The sequence below is a fragment of the Homarus americanus genome, unplaced genomic scaffold (assembly GCF_018991925.1).
Source record: "Homarus americanus isolate GMGI-L3 unplaced genomic scaffold, GMGI_Hamer_2.0 scaffold41366, whole genome shotgun sequence".
NCBI lineage: Eukaryota > Metazoa > Arthropoda > Malacostraca > Decapoda > Nephropidae > Homarus > Homarus americanus.
In genome coordinates, this window is record NW_024723541.1 from 3,361,349 (window position 1) to 3,377,751 (window position 16,403).

The 16,403-nt window shown below is 34.7% G+C and overlaps 1 protein-coding gene across 7 annotated transcripts; it reads left to right on the forward strand.

The window, feature by feature from the left end:
- The first annotated feature begins 555 nt into the window (after positions 1 to 555).
- LOC121863569 (E3 ubiquitin-protein ligase ORTHRUS-LIKE 1-like) lies at positions 556 to 16,084 on the forward strand. 7 transcript variants are annotated; one of them, XM_042362278.1, is made up of 6 exons: positions 556 to 703; positions 3,291 to 3,359; positions 5,884 to 6,050; positions 7,227 to 7,305; positions 8,914 to 9,030; positions 15,460 to 16,084. In XM_042362278.1, the coding sequence occupies exons 1-6, from the start codon at positions 688 to 690 to the stop codon at positions 15,495 to 15,497; spliced, it is 486 nt and encodes a 161-aa protein (XP_042218212.1). In that variant the 5' UTR covers positions 556 to 687; the 3' UTR covers positions 15,498 to 16,084. The 7 variants fall into 7 exon arrangements, with proteins under 7 accessions (XP_042218212.1, XP_042218211.1, XP_042218209.1 ...); XM_042362277.1 differs by lacking the exon at positions 15,460 to 16,084 and adding an exon at positions 14,883 to 15,426; XM_042362275.1 differs by lacking the exon at positions 15,460 to 16,084 and adding an exon at positions 12,660 to 15,426 and having other exon boundaries at positions 558 to 703.
- The last annotated feature ends 319 nt before the right edge of the window (positions 16,085 to 16,403 follow it).

Below are 16,403 nucleotides of genomic sequence, written 5' to 3' on the forward strand. Positions count from 1 at the left end.
GTTCTTGTCGATTACTGAATTTTGCAAATGTTCGAAGTAGCATCCAGCTTTCTGCACAAGAATATTAAATTGGTACTTTCCTGTAGTGTTAATTAATTTACCATCTTCATTGATTTGTTAAGATTCCCTCACCTGAAAAGGGAAAACAATATGACTTAATTTTTCTGAGACACCCTGCACTACATAAACCTATACACTACAATATTTGTTTGTATCTAAACCATTCATTCTCTTGTACATGACAAGCGCTAGTGTATAACACATCCAATAAGAACTCAACAAAACACACAAAATATTATTTAGGATTAATATAAGAAGCAGTATCTTGTGGTGTGTGGCAGCTCCTCTTGAACTGCCAAAACAAACTACAGCCAGTCCCCGTCTTACTATAGTTGACAATAATATCTTGAGATTTGTTTTATTTATGTTGCCCGTGTCAAATTTTATATCAGTTTCGTCTTTTTCATTTTATAATAGAAAAATAAAAGATGTTCAACATAATTATGAGCTACAATTCCTGTTTATACTTAGGTTATATTACGTCTAAAGAATTTATATATGGGTATGAAAATTAAACATTCAAACACAAGTAATAATTTTCCTCAACATGTAATATTAAGAAGTTTAATCGATGCTAAATACTTTTGATGTTTGACGTCACGTATGTAATCTACTTGTTGCTTCGCTATGGAGTCGGAAGCAGGTTAGTTATCTCTTCCCACTCTCCCTTTTCTTATTATCCCTGGGCTTCTTAGTAATATAAAATTATTTCATATTTAACTGCATGTATATTGAACAGCTACTGTACTATACCTGTGTAGAGTCGACTAACAATGGCTAGTTTATCATAGTCATAAAAGCCCTTTAATCGCTTATATTCATTGTGGTTTAATTAATATTTTACATTTGCTAACCTAGCTTACCGTACATTTGATTACCTCTCATTTTGTTACCATGCCAGTATCGTTTTATTTCCTATAACTAACACAGGCTTTGTAAATCCTAACCAGCAACTTGAGACAAATTTTCTATAAAAGATAAAAGGAAAAATATCCACTGCCAAAGATAATGGATTTTATTCTTTAACCACTAATGTTTAGAGTGGAGGATCAGGATCCCCAGCCCTCATATATGAGGGCAGTGCAATTAGATTGACTAGTGATAATCGTTTCATGTGTAAATGCTTTGTGTTTTGAATTACTAGTATGGCCTCTTTCTCCTTTAATATTACATAGTGGATACAGGTACCGCAGCCATACGCCAAAAATCACACTGGATATAGGTACGGCCCTCATATTGACAGACTGTGTTGTTAATGGGTAGGCTGCCAGAGAGTGTTGTGATGGCACCGAGTGTAAGCTAATTCAAGGTCAGACTTGACCAGCACTGGAGCAGGTTCCAATATATTCAGGAGCCGGTGCATGCCCAGTACTTGCCAACAGTGAGTAACAGAGATGTGACCGACCGCCCAAGTGGCTAACGAGCCGATGAATGGTGAAGAGGATAAAAGTAAAAGTTAAGTTACAGTAGGTTAGGTTAGGTTAGATTAGATTAGATTAGGGCAGGTTGGTTAGATTTGGTTAGGTTAGTCAGAAAGATGGCCATCATTGCATAGTCTACCCACCACATATGCACATTACGCTGCTCTACCAATAGATATCGACAGTTCACATACGGCTGCTGTACCTGTACCCCGTGCCTTAATATTAATACAGTACCTCAAAGTTAGGTTAGGGTTGTTTGTTTTTTAGGTTAGGTTAAATGTTTGTTACACTGCCATAATTTTTTTCCATTTTGATGATAAAGCACCACCATGTGTAATGATGTCACAGCTCCACTGTTTACACCCAAGATGTTTCACCCACAGAGATGTTTCTGGGATGCTTTTGTTAGTTTACTTCATACACAGGAACAACTTACAGTACAAGCTACTTCTACCTTTTATGAGATATCGGAGATAAAATGAACAAACCTAACCTACTGTACTGTAGCAGTACTGTCCATTATTTGGTAAGGTTTTGGAAGTGTTCTTATGGATGAAACAAAATAATGTACAGTATCCTGCTTGTGAACAGGTCAAGGTGTTATAGCATGTAGACATGGAATAGTGTTCAGGGTAGAAAAGATTGTAAAAATAATATGATGACAATTGTTCCTCTGCCCCAAACTTTTTAGGCTCTTCTTGAGGTAAAAAAGCATATACCTTTTTCTTCTAAAGTTTATGGTTAACATGTGATAATCTCTTCTAGCATTACTGATCATTTAAACATGGAGTAATACATGTATATACTGTACTATACAGTAAATACTGTACTGTAGAAGCTTTGTAGATGATGTCACCATAGATTAACTGTTAATGTTGACAAGAGCTTTAGTTGAGTTCTTGGTGTACTGTACTGTATTGTACATTAAAATATAATTAGCCTCTTGTACTGAAGAGTATCGTCTGGCAGTAGCCAGATAAAAGATAAAAAATGGCGTCGCCACAGTGAAGGGGTTAACTGTCATCTCCTTGTTTTTATATTTTGACAGAATATTGGATAAGATGTTCTTCTTGGATTCAGTACTGCCTTAGTGAGGAACCAAACCTAACTGAACTCAACCAGTCATACCTGTAGTCCTTGCAAAGCCCAGGTATTAAATCTCTAGGAAGAAATCTTTCTGATGAAGGGAACATGTCAAAAACTTTATTTTCTTCATTTTTATTTCATAAGTGTTTTTTTGTTCAGTTTTCAAAAACATCTACAGGGATTAGCCCACCCGGGCACTGGTCGTTGACCCACATCTGGGCATGGGGGGCGAAAATGTATTAATAATACTGTAATATAATCATTCATAGTACAGTAACTAAAAATTAAATAATAAAAATACAAAATTACAAATAAAATAATAATGATAATAACAATAATAATAATAATACTGCAATAATAATAATAATAATAATAATAATAATAATAATAATAATAATAATAATAATAATAATAATAAAGAACCATAAAAAAATAAAAAATAAATAAAAAAATATCATAAGTGAGTAACAATTTATGTATGTTGTGTTGTCAAAGTAAGAGAGACAATTGAGACCCTGCAATAGTGTATAAATGAGCCAGGAAGTCAGATCATCAACCTGGGACTTGGTCACAATTTTTGTGAGCCATACGGCAGCAGAGTCTACCATAAGACAATACATTATGCTTCCAATATCCAATTACCTCTGTGTATTCTATCATTTGTATAGTGTAGACAAGCTACATGAGCAAGATTTAAAAAATATTTTGTCTACATTTCAGGACATGATCTCATCAGTATGCCTATGGATCATGGGCCTGCTGTTCGAGGAAAAATGCCCAAAACAGATGTTAAGTATTTTATTAGTGTATGGGTCAATGGCCTAGCAATATCCAACAACAACAATGTTTCAAAGTTCACACTTACATAAGAACATAAGAATGGAGGAAACTACAGTGGGCCTTTTGGCCAAAACGGCAGTCTCGTTTACACCCAACCCCTATCGCTCATATAGCCATCCATCCTATGTTTGAAGCTATCCAGCATATTCGAGTTAATGATGATGTTTGGTAACTTGTTCCACTCATCCACTATTTATTTCCAAACCAATGTTTACCTATTGCTATGAGTTTGCTCCTGGTTGGATAGTTTGAGTGCCTTTGTTATATCAACTTTGTTTAACCCTGACTTCCATTTATACACCTCGATCATATTGCCCCTCACTCTACATCTCGAGGTGTCTAAAGTCACCCATGATCTGGGGTAAATTCGGACAGCTGTGTGGGATGCAGACAACCATTACACTGCACTGTAAACTGCCACCAAGTCACACTAGAGCCTTCCTGGACATCTTGACTGTTTTAAGAAATTGTAAAAAATTTAAAATTAAAATAAAGAGGCATCTGTAGCTCTACCTAGAACAGCTAATTGAAACTATTATATAGCTTTGACATTATAAACATAATTAGTTAGTTTACTATTGTATTTCCACGCTAACCTGGTCCATAGGCCGCGCCCCTCTTCTATACTAATAGCTGATTGGTTCATAGAAAATTCAAAGTAAATGTGTTCACAATTGGTAAGAAGACCTGTTATTATCTAAAATAATGTTAAATATCTGGACTATCACAATACAAATGTACTAGTTGAGACTGTGTGTGAGAAGGACCTAGGTGTGTATGTTGACAATGAGCTGAAGTTCTCGGGCCATTGTGAGAAGAAGGTAAATCAGGCAAATAAATTATTGGGTCTTATAAGAAGGTCGTTCAGATATCTAGACGGTCCGTCTCGTGACGATCTTCAGGAGTGAAGTGCTTCATCTGGAGTACTGTCACCCCATCTGGTCCCCGAGATATGCTAGGGACTGTCAGTTGGTTGAAAATGTTCAAAGGAGGGCCACCAAACTGGTGCCTGCACTTGGCACCTCAGCTACCCTGAGATTGAGCCTGAACTTGCCTAGCTTATACTACAGACGGGCAAGGGGGACCTAGTTGAGGTGTATAAGCATCTCAGGGGCACTACTCAGTTGAGTGTCCTTACTTGAGCTGGCGGACGCCGCCCACAAGGCATCACAGCTCAAGATTGAAGAAGCCGCAAGTCCAGAAAACCGTGAGGGCAAACTTTTTTCGAGGAGGGTTGTAAACTCTTGGAACAATCTACCAGAGAGTGTTGTGACGGCACCAGTGTGAGCTCTTTCAAAGAAGACTTGACCAACACTGGAGCGGGTTCAGGTACATTCAGGAGCCAATGAACAGTGACAGACGTGACCGACGCCCGGCAGCTAGCGAGCCGATCTTTTGGTGAAGAATATAAATGAAAAGAGACGTGACCGCTTCAAGCGGCTAACAAGCCGATCAGTGGCGAAGAGGATAAAAGTAAAAGTAAATAATTTCAAGGCATTATCACTTCAAAGAGGATGTTAGAAAATTAAAAAAAAAATTATTATAAAAGGTCGATATAAATACCCGCTAATATATGTAGGAGGTAAAACACTGAGGGGAACCAATCAGCTATTTGTAGCTATAGATAAGGGCGGGCTTATGGGTCATGAGCATGGAAAGGGTATACTGTACCTGTAGTGTGTGGCTCTGGTTTGAGCATAATAATGAAGAAAAACAAAAAAATAAATGGACAATATGAATGAATACAGTACAGTACAGGATGTACTGTATATCACAATACTGTACATGAAGCATGCTCTTATGGATGTTGTACTTAAGTAGGTTGTGTCACACTTAATTTACCTTTTGCAAGTTCTTCACTGGCACACTCAAAAGAAAAAATCCAGCTTATACTGAAAACAATTTTCTATTACTGTGGATCCCTTTTGTAATTTTGAGTCATGGTGACATTTCGGTATTGCTTACTTATCTCCAAAATAGACAGAAAACAATACCTGTAATACCGTATGCTTTATACTGTACAATACAGTGCTGTACTGTATTACTGTACTGGGATTTAGGAGAAATATTTTGTCAATATTTATTTGTCGGAAATTATCTCAAATTTACATGCAATACATTTATATATATACAGTACATTAATGTTAAAGCACATATTTAAAAACAGATCATCCCCCCCCCTTTTTCAGTCTTCATGGATACATATTACAGCACCATAAATATTTTCACTTATGAAATCATGCTATACGGTATGCTATTGTATGTTTCTGACAAAGTTTTGCATTATTAGATTTTCCTTTTAGAAATTAATTTTATTCCTTCGTTAACCACTCGGCATTTATACATAGAATTGTACGATATATTTACCTGTACAAGGAAAAATATGTAATACCAGAGAAGTGTTTTGTTGCCAAGAGAACTTTGTGTGCTTACTTCATCTAGCTGCTATCTGACATTACTATTTCTTACTCAGATGATATCCGAAGTCACCCTACGTCCAGAGTCAGCCCAGATCACAGCTTAAGAGGTGGATGCCATCCAGTTAAAAGGAAAAAATTGCTTTCGGTCAGTCACCTATTGATACACCAACACAGGTTTCAGCTGTATTGCCACAAACTGCAAAAGGCAAACAAAATTGTGGTGAGATGTGCATCTATGAGGGGAGATTTTCACAAGATGAGTAACACTATGAGAGATATAGACATAAATCAGAGACACTTGTGGGACATAGACAGATAGGGAGAGAGAATTGTGAGGAAGGAATAGTCTCTCTCTCTCTCTCATATATATATATATATATATATATATATATATATATATATATATATATATATATATATATATATATATATATATATATATATATAAAAAAAAAATATATATATATATATATATATATATATATATATATATATATATATATATATATATATATATATATATATATATATCAGGTTTGTTGAGTTACCACTGTCTCGTTCATTTTCTTTTGTGGTCTTTCAGTGGTTGTTCTGCCATCAACCAGTTTGCCACACATCTTTGTGAGCCAATCTTGTTTTGCCTTCAACTAGTTTGCCATATGCCTTTGTGAGCCAATCTTGTTTTGCCTTCAACCAGTTTGCCATACATCTTTGTGAGCCAATCTTGTTCTGCCTTCAACCAGTTTGCCATACATCTTTGTCAACCAACCTTTCACCTGTAATATAGTAATGCAGTACCATCTCAGTGTGCTGTCAACTACTATACAGTATCTGAGTTAACACACACATCCTAACCCCACATATTCCCCCTTATATTTTTAATTCTTACTCCATGAATTCAACAGATTCCTAAATGTTTACCAAACTACCAACTTGAGGTATAACACCCCGGAACATCTGAGGGTATAATGCTTCTTATACAGGACTACAGAATCAAGCTCTACCACTGTCAGTCTTGTTATATAACTACAGTACCCTGAAAAACCAAAGTTATATTGCTTCCGCTCAATGCTGCTTTACGTGCATCCCAGTATGTGTAAACCTTAGTATGGTATAAAAAATTTGTACAAAATAAATGTGGATGTAAGAATCCAGTTTTCCAAATCTGACATAAACAAGGACAACCTGTACTGTAGATTGTAAGCTTCTCTCTACCACCCTTCATGTATAGCTATTTCATCAGCAAATCCTCTTCCTTTCCTAAAAGCTTTCTGTGAATGTTGTTTAAATACTTACAGCAATTTCTCATAATGTATCTTGATCTAATTGGCTAACTTGACCTGTTTCTACACCTTTATATAGATATTTATTTTATCAAAACAGTATCTTTTCACAGGAAGAGTCAAGAACAACAAGCTCTGGTCCTTCTCACACAACCTCTTCAAGTTTACCGTGGGTTATTCCCCCACCAACAAGTAAGTTATCTTCTCTTAGTGGTTTTATTGATTGTTGTGATGTTACTGATGTTTTCTCTCTATATGTGGACATTACTTAAATTTTATTTTTTGTAGATGTTACTAGTACTCAAACTTTCTTTTGTCGCTGTCACTTAAATTTTCTTTTTGTAGGTGTTACTCAAACTTTCTTTTTGTGGATGTTATTCAAACTTTTGTGGCTGTCACTTAAATTTTCTTTTTGTAGGTGTTACTCAAACTTTCTTTTTGTGGATATTACTCAAATTTTCTTTTTGTAGATGTTACTCAAACTCTCTTTTATGGACAGTACTGTGCATAAACTATATTTTGTAGATGATATTAGCTGGGTTTAAATGATTACCATAAGTGTTTTTCTTTGATATCACATGACTTAACCACATCAGATATTGTTCTCTGCACATTCTCCTGGTAATAACAGCTTCATTTACACTTGAACCTTTCTATGTGGCATGACACATTTTCTCAAGTCAAACGTGTTCTTCAGATATTGTGAATTACTGTATATCTCTTAACTTACAGTACAGTACGAGTAGTGCAAGGAATGGAAGAGGTTGTAACTAGTGATGAAGGTATAAAGTTTATGTTAAAGTAATATTAGACATCTAGTACTATATATAGATGATACTGCTTGTACTGAAGATAGTGAAGAGGCTTTACAAAATCTAGTTCACCAGATTAGTGCAAAAAGGTAAAGATTATCACCTTACAAGTTAATATTGTAAATACATACAGTAAATCCTAAGATAGAGGGTATGACAGGCAGCAGAGAACTTAATTAAGTGAAGAATTTTGTGTATCAGGGAAATAAATTAAATTTTTACGGTAGAATCACAATTATCCAGTATCCAAAATAAATAATGATGATAATAAAAATAAAATTCCTACAAAATCAGTAAGTAACGTAAGTATGATACTGCACGCAATGGGGATGAGCTGCCATATTTATTGCTATGATAAATAATAAAATCAATACATGGCATATCATAAAATGCATTCTGTACTCTGTACTGTAATAGCACATATTTTATGTACCAAAAATGGCTCCTTTCACACTCAAACCATCCTCTGGGCAACGCGATCTACTTCAGCCAGGCAGTCAACTGGCTGACTCTATGCTGTGTGTATACCATGACGTCACATCGGGATGGAGCGTGGCTACACAGCTATTGCCCACCACCTCCATGCACATACACATCCATGTTCTTCATTTACTTAGTTTTTAGTTTTATATTATATTTTATGTACAGTATTTATAATCCCATTGTTTATATAAAGTGGAATAAGTGTTAAAGAAGTCTGTTTTTCTGAGACGCCAATTTGCGAGGTCAGCCTGTAGCACTGTGCATTGTAGGATTTATTGGGGGATCTTAAGAGTGATTTTCAACTACCGGTAACTGTAAAACATTTTATCCGTAACCTCTCAATCCCCGTAGATGCCAGATAACTGGGATTCTACTGTATATGAGAAAAACAAAAAACAAGAATACTAAGTCAAGCAAAAAAACAAAGTAAATTTCATAAAAATATTTAAGACTTTCAATATTATTTAGAATTTGTGCACATTTTATTTTGTATTGTCTCATATAGAATATGTGGATCCACTGAATTGCAAGATGTGCGAGAAAAGATACAATACATCAGACCGTCGACCTCGTACCCTCCGCTGTGGTCACACCTTCTGCACACACTGCCTCACACCTACTGGTGAGAAAACATCATTTTCATGCTCTAATTGTTTAATCATGCTTAAAATAAAATCAGTCTCAAAAATCCCCATTAATTATAATATTGAGGAAATGGTGGAATTCTGTGATAATTTGTCACCTTGTAATAAAGTGGACAGAACATGTTCTATACACGAAAAGTGTCCCATTTTGTATGTTTGTCAAACACACAACCTTTTGCTCTGTTGTAATTGTAAACGGATAAACCATCCTGATTGGCAAGGGTGTAATGTTGTTAAATGTAGTGATGTATCATGTAGAGAAGCAAAGTGTCCGGAGACCTAATTTCTTTAAGTACGTCATTATGGGATTATTGTGTCTAATGGTTTGATAAACTTTGTTGTAATCTTAAGCAGTAGACTCAGTTTTTTTGGGGGGGCAATGTTCCTGAAAACCCTTTCATAATCAGATTTTTTTGTAAACCAGATCACATCTTCTCATCAAGTTATACAGGTATTGCAAAGGTTGAGATAGGTTCCTAGAAAAAAAAGAAATATTTCCTCTTAAACACCTTAAAATGCCACAAAAGATGTTTTTAATTGTAAATTTTTGGTACACGATGATTATAAACCAATAATAATACAGTACCTGTACACGGTACATGCAGTGCAGTAATAACTTCTGGATGAGATTTGAAACAAAGTGAATAGCATGAAGTGCTAAACAATCATCTCTAATAAATATATTACGTTAATATTATATTGATTCCTATTCTCCTATTGAAGATACATTCCCATGCTCAACCTCTGATGAGGTATTGCTTCATCCTAAATTGCTGCTACTTTGTTTATATGTCATCAACACTGCCATCAGTTAGCTGACACTACACTCTGGCTTTCACGTGTTGCCAGCAGTGTCACACCTCACAATTTTTGTTCACTTCCGTATTCCACATTTTTTTTTATAACTGTACACCTTCATTGCACAATTAGTATAAAAAATTTATGTACATCATGCCCTTAAAATTCGTGGGGGTTGGGTTCTAAAAATGGCCATGAATAGCCAAATCTGCAAATAACATTAACTGACCTTAGGACAATTATTTCTTTTGCCTGTATTGTATATATGTGTGTGCATGTGTAGACACACACACAAAACACATATGTGTACAAATAAATAATACTGGGAACATTCTCTCACACATAATCAGAAACAAGACAACAAAAATGTATTAAAATGTGAGTCTGCCCTCAAGTTAACTCCATGCTTTGTTATTAAAGTTATAACAAACTTGTTTTGGAGGTCTCCTATTCCGTTGTGTTGATTCTTTTCTCACCTTCTCGTGCATCTTCCTCTCCAATGAAGTCACCACCATCTTCCTTTCCATCCTTTTACTTCCAAGAACTGTTGATACTTGTTAATTTTGTTCCATGTGAGATCATCCTGAGCTGCTTCTTGTACCTTCCTGACTTCTTCCAACTCTTTTCAAATCCATGTACAAGTAAATGGAGTGGAGTGTCTCCAATTTAGTAAAAGCACAATTTTTTGGATGGTTAGGCTCCCTTCTCCCCTCTCTCACATATCTAGAATTTCTTCTTCAACTAAATCAGCTGCTCCTTTGATAGATAATTGGTGTTCTTCAGTGCGACAGTACATACTTGGAGGAAACACTAAATAACTGCCTGTGTGGTTGGAAGTTGTTCAGGTTACATCTCTTTCAGTGGTTGTCTTGTCAGCCAGATCTCAGTTGCCTTTCTTGGTATTATATACGGCAGAAAACTGTCTTGAGCTAACTTAATTTGAGTAAAAGTTGTAAACTCGTGGAATAACCTGCCAGAGAATGTTATGTTAGCACCAAGTGTGAGTGCCTTTAATTTCACACTTGACTAACACTGTTCAGGTACATTCAAGAACCTTTACTTGACTAGTACAGTATTGTACTTCCTAACAGCATTTAACCGAGAACTGATTGGCTAGTAAGGTGATACTTGATGGAAAGATAAAGTATATGAAATAATGAAATAAATTGGATCGTTTGTTATGTTTATCAATGTTTATCAATTAAGTAAAAAAGTTATGCCGTACCATTTATACGTGCCAACTTATCAGATACGGTACTGTTTTGTAAATTTAATTGTTTTTATTGATAAATAGTTTGGTTAGAGGTACAGTACAGTATTGAAAAATATCTCTGAAGTGGCTAGTTAATATTACAGTGCTGTAAATTAGAGGAGAATATACAGTCATAATTATGAATTTTTCTTTTATTATCAGTGTTATTGGAGTCATTCACTGCTCATCAAAGTTACCGATGGTGTCTAATTATTGCATTGTTAGTCTATCTAGGTAATTGTACAGTGTTACAACATTCACTCTTCCTTCCATCTGTCCATAAACTATTTGTACAACTTCACATTTTCAATTCAAAATAAAAATCACTTCTCAAAAGTTCCAGAAATGTTCTTTGTCTCTTAAAATTAATGTATGCAATCTAACATGACTGCTTTTACTTGCAAAATGAAAGAGAATATAGTAAAACACTGATAAATTGGACTTCAATGTATCGGAATTCACTTTATTTGGACTCTCCGGGGTGCTCTGGACTGCCCCTCTACGTACAGTACATCTTGTGTGAAGCTGTTAGGTCAGTTATGCTGAAACCTTGTTGAAATATTCTATGGATGCTGTCTTATTAGATTTTTGTCCAGTGTTAATGTTTGCCACATACAGTACACATTAAGGTGTGGTTGACCTCATGTTACTGTTGTGAACATTTGATGTCTTGTGAGTCTCACTCCCGACAACCAGTAAACTTTTTCCCAGCCCTGTTTAACTCTTGTGCTTGCTATAGTTATGCTACTTTTTTTTAATTAGTAATTGTTTTAAGCAGTAACTTTATAGTTCTTATCATAAAAAACAAAAACAGATGAGCATTAAACATTAGGATTCACAGGCAGTCTTTTGTCATATAAAATAAAAAATGCTAATTTGGGTTAGAAACTGATTCATGTTGGAGTTATATATTTGATAGTTGATATATCATTGTCAGAATTTTTTTGCAAAAGTGAATTTTGATTTCAAAGAGTTTTAATTCCAGTGTAATTTGTTTATAAAGGAGTCATTATGAGTGACCAATAAGAACCATGCAACTAAAGGTGCTCATTGTATCCTTCAAGAAGACACATAATTCAGTAGCTGTACAGTCCGAGCAGATAACACCCCATAATACAGTGGTTGGCTCAATGTCTTTTAAGGGTTTTAAGATCACCAAGTCAAATACTGTAGTAGGATTGTACTTTTGTTAGTTCAGTGGCTACAGTTCCTTCATTCTTCATCCACAAAAGGAGGTTTATAGTACTCCTACAGTCACCTCCTCTTGGTCAAAGTCTCCTTGAGATCTCGTGACTTGTGAACAGGTTTAAGATTTTTATTACATTTACCTGATAATTTAAGAAGGTGAAGAGTGTTCGGTTATCTTGTTAGTTTCATCACTTACAATAGATTCACACTACAAGTCTTCATATATTTTTACCCACATTAGTTATTGTTTACAAATGCTATACGTACTGTACCATACTTAAACTGTTTGGCTGCGGGATGGGCTCCCTAAAGCTACGGTCACACTAGAGTTTTCTGGGCAATAAATCCACGATAGCATTTCATCCACAGGCAATAATTCAATGGTACGATCCGCACACTGGTCACACTGGCGAAAGGAACCATCGGCCAGGCGCCCAGCTCATGCGGCGAGTTTGAGCTCAATTGGAGAGCAAGATGGTTCAGTCTATGTTTCTATGGCAGCATTAACCGCATTTAAGACCCTCTGTCCCAAGGAATACTAGCAGTATCCATCACGGAAATTTGGTGTGCATTTGTAGCATTCAAGTGATGTTTTTTACAAAAGTGACGCAAGTACTCTAAGAGTCAAATGAAATTTCCGTCATGCTGTATTCTTTTTATTATTTTTTTTATTTAGTATGACATTTTTGTTCATGTTCTGTTATTGAAATACATTTGTTATATTTGTGTACATTTTATCATTAATAAGAAAAAATAAGAACGGTGTAAATTTTATTAATACAATAGACTCTCTACAGCAAATTTCAACCCACTGTACTGTGGATTTTCAGACGCTCCGTATCATCCCACTTTCGACAACAAATAAGTTGTCCCTGTAGAGACACCTTGATGAGTTTTTTTAAAAATCAACACTATGGTGGACTTATTCTGGGTAGAAACACTAGTGTGACCGCAGCTTAAGCTGAATGAAATCGTTTGACACTAGCCAGAATGAAATGATAAAGTGCAAGAATCACATTTTTTTTTAGCAACATAGTAACTGAAATTACTATGATTTAGAGAGGTGTTAAGCTGTTGGCTTATTTAATGGTTAAGCCATCAAAGTGAACAAGCCTATAAGACAATTGTACTTTGTTCTCACTTATAACATAAGTTGTGCATGTAGTGAAAGATTGTAACAGTTAAGAATGTATGCCTGCTGCCAGTTTCTTCAATACTGTTGTTAGTACAAGTCACTCTTGTACCTCTACTTCCAACTCAAGAAGAAGTCAATAAGTATCAAAACTGTCGTGTTGATCCATCTTTTAATATGGGGGTGGCATGTTATTGTGAATCTTTCCTAGTGCCATGACAATAAAATGTAAGAGCACCCATTGTGGTGAGGTTCTCTATTTTGGATCTTGTTCAGTCTCACCAGTGAGTAGTGTGTGGTTCCACCTGTGTGCTTTTAAGTTGTGTTGCTAAATTACAACTTTTTTTTAACCCTCTGAGTGTTATGAATGACATTAAGGATTTTATTCTGGTTAATGCCAAGCAATAAGGGGGTTAAGGCTATCTCGATTAATAGTGAAATAGCCTGCACCATGTAGTTACTGAGTTGAGCATTGATCCACTCTTAGGTTTAAATCTTAGGTATAACATAAGTTGTAGAATGAACTACAGTGCAGGTATAGTCCCTCAAATCTGGGACTCTTGGTACCAAGACCAGACTGGTTTGGAGGATGTTTTGCTCCCATATACTCTTAATTGAACCGTGTTTTACTTCTTAAATAACAAAATAAAGAAAACCACATTGTATACTTTAGATAGAAAAAAATACTTTTAATATTGTTTACGGGATTGATTACATTCCAACTCCCAGAAGCTTTGGTGAACGGAAAACAAATCACACTTTTGGCTAGGAAAAAGAGACCTCATTTTTTGTGAATACCATTAACAAGTGAAGTAATAAAACCAAAATAATTTTGGTAGTTGGGTTAGGTTTTGAATGTTTTCTTTGGTCATTAGGCTAGGTTAAGAAAGGATAGGTTAGATTTTAAATGTTTTCTATGGTAATTAAAACTAAACTATCCAAAAGTAATGATTTTTTGACGTGTTCAAAAATGAAAACTAAACTAAACTAAATTGATTTTTCCCTACGTTTGAAGCTTCACCTGCTTAATTTAATAATATTTCAAACCTACATTTTATATATATATATATATATATATATATATATATATATATATATATATATATATATATATATATATATATATATATATATATATATATATATATATATATATATAAAATAATAGTATTTTTTTTCACATAGATATTAAAATCAATATTGGGTAAAATAAACCAAATATTTGAGGTAACTTAACCATGATGCTGCCTGCTCTCACTTGGCCCATGTTTAACAAGCAGGATCTGGCATAGGTCACCTTCAGTTTTTAGTTTAAATTGACCAATATTAATTTTAAATGCTATGTGAAAACAATGATAATATCTTATTGGTACAAATAAATGCATATAAAGATAATCAGGGTATAGAGCTATTTATTTAATCTACAATAACTATTAATTAACTTTATTCTTCTTATAAAGGTCTCCTGACTCAGAAGCTGCTGGCATATAAATTAACTCACTACAGTACAGTACAGTATTGGGCAACTCTTAACTTCTATGCCGACTAGATTTAATATTTTCTTTATTTTAGTACAGTACAGTACAGTACAGTACAGTCTGTATACAATGAGGTTATCTTCATTTTGTTACTTAAGAAGTAAAAAAAAAATTCAACTGAGTTTGTGACCAGTAAATATATATATATATATTTTTAATACTGTATCTGATTTTGAAGGTCTGTACTTGTACATCTAAATATATATATAAAGCAATGAAAACCATTATAGAGTGAAACCTCTTTATAACTGACGTCTCTCTCCATATAACACATTAGATAGAGGTTCATATATAACAGATTCTCAATAAAACCGACTTTCATATACAGTACTCCGTTAAATAGAGGTTTTACTGTACTTGTATATAACATTTTATGTGCACTGCTGTTACCTCAGATTGATATATATCTTGAAATATGCCATGTAGTGCCACTAAACTACCAAATAAAAGTGCTTTAATAAATGTTTGTACAGTATTTTATATGCCTTTCATTGTGCAGTATACATAGCTGGAGTTAACAACGCCAGTATGTGTTAGTCAGTGATGTGACGACACTGAGTGTGAACTGTTTCAAGACCAGACTTGACCAACACTGGAGCAGGTTCAGAAACATTCAGGAGCCAGTTCATGCCCAGTACTTGCCAACAGTGAGTAACAGAGACGTGACCGACCGCCCAAGTGGCTAACGAGCTGATCAGTGGCAAAGAGGATAAAGGTAAAAAGTGAAAGTGAGTAAGGATGGCCATGGGCATCCACAGAATTTTTTACAGGAAGGGGTGCAAGAAAGCAAGGCAAGATCTAACATATCAGTTTATTAAAAAAGTTTAATCATGTATCACCAAATTATTATGGTAATAACTAAAATGCAGTTTTCTTTTGGGAGTATTGATGATGTATCCACATTTCAAAGTTGGACTGTGACTCCTCAGCAAAATTATTGATGTTGTTTATAACATTAAACTGTTATTTTTTCCTACACTCAGCAACCACTGGATCTGTTCTCAGGTTTCCCCCACAACTTGGTTTTACAAGTGACATCCTTGGTTTACATTAACTCACTGTACCAGATTTTTGAAGCATACTTATATCAATATTTTCCCTGGCAATAGACGTAAATAAACAACTATTATACTGTACAGTATATATATCCCCAACTGTAACGAGCTCAAAGCATTCCACCATATTTGTTTGCTCTTATTTTTTTATTTATGAATAATAATATTAACGAATATTATAGTGTTTATAATTGTTACGTATTGTACAGTACTAGAAAAATCGTGTAGTTATCCAAATATCATACCAGTTACCAAAAAAACACAACAATTAGTTATCTAATCAAACCTAACCTAACCAAACCTAATCTAGCCTAACCTTATCTTACCTACCTAACCTTAACTACCTAACCTAACATAACGTACCCTAATCTAACATAACCAAACCAAT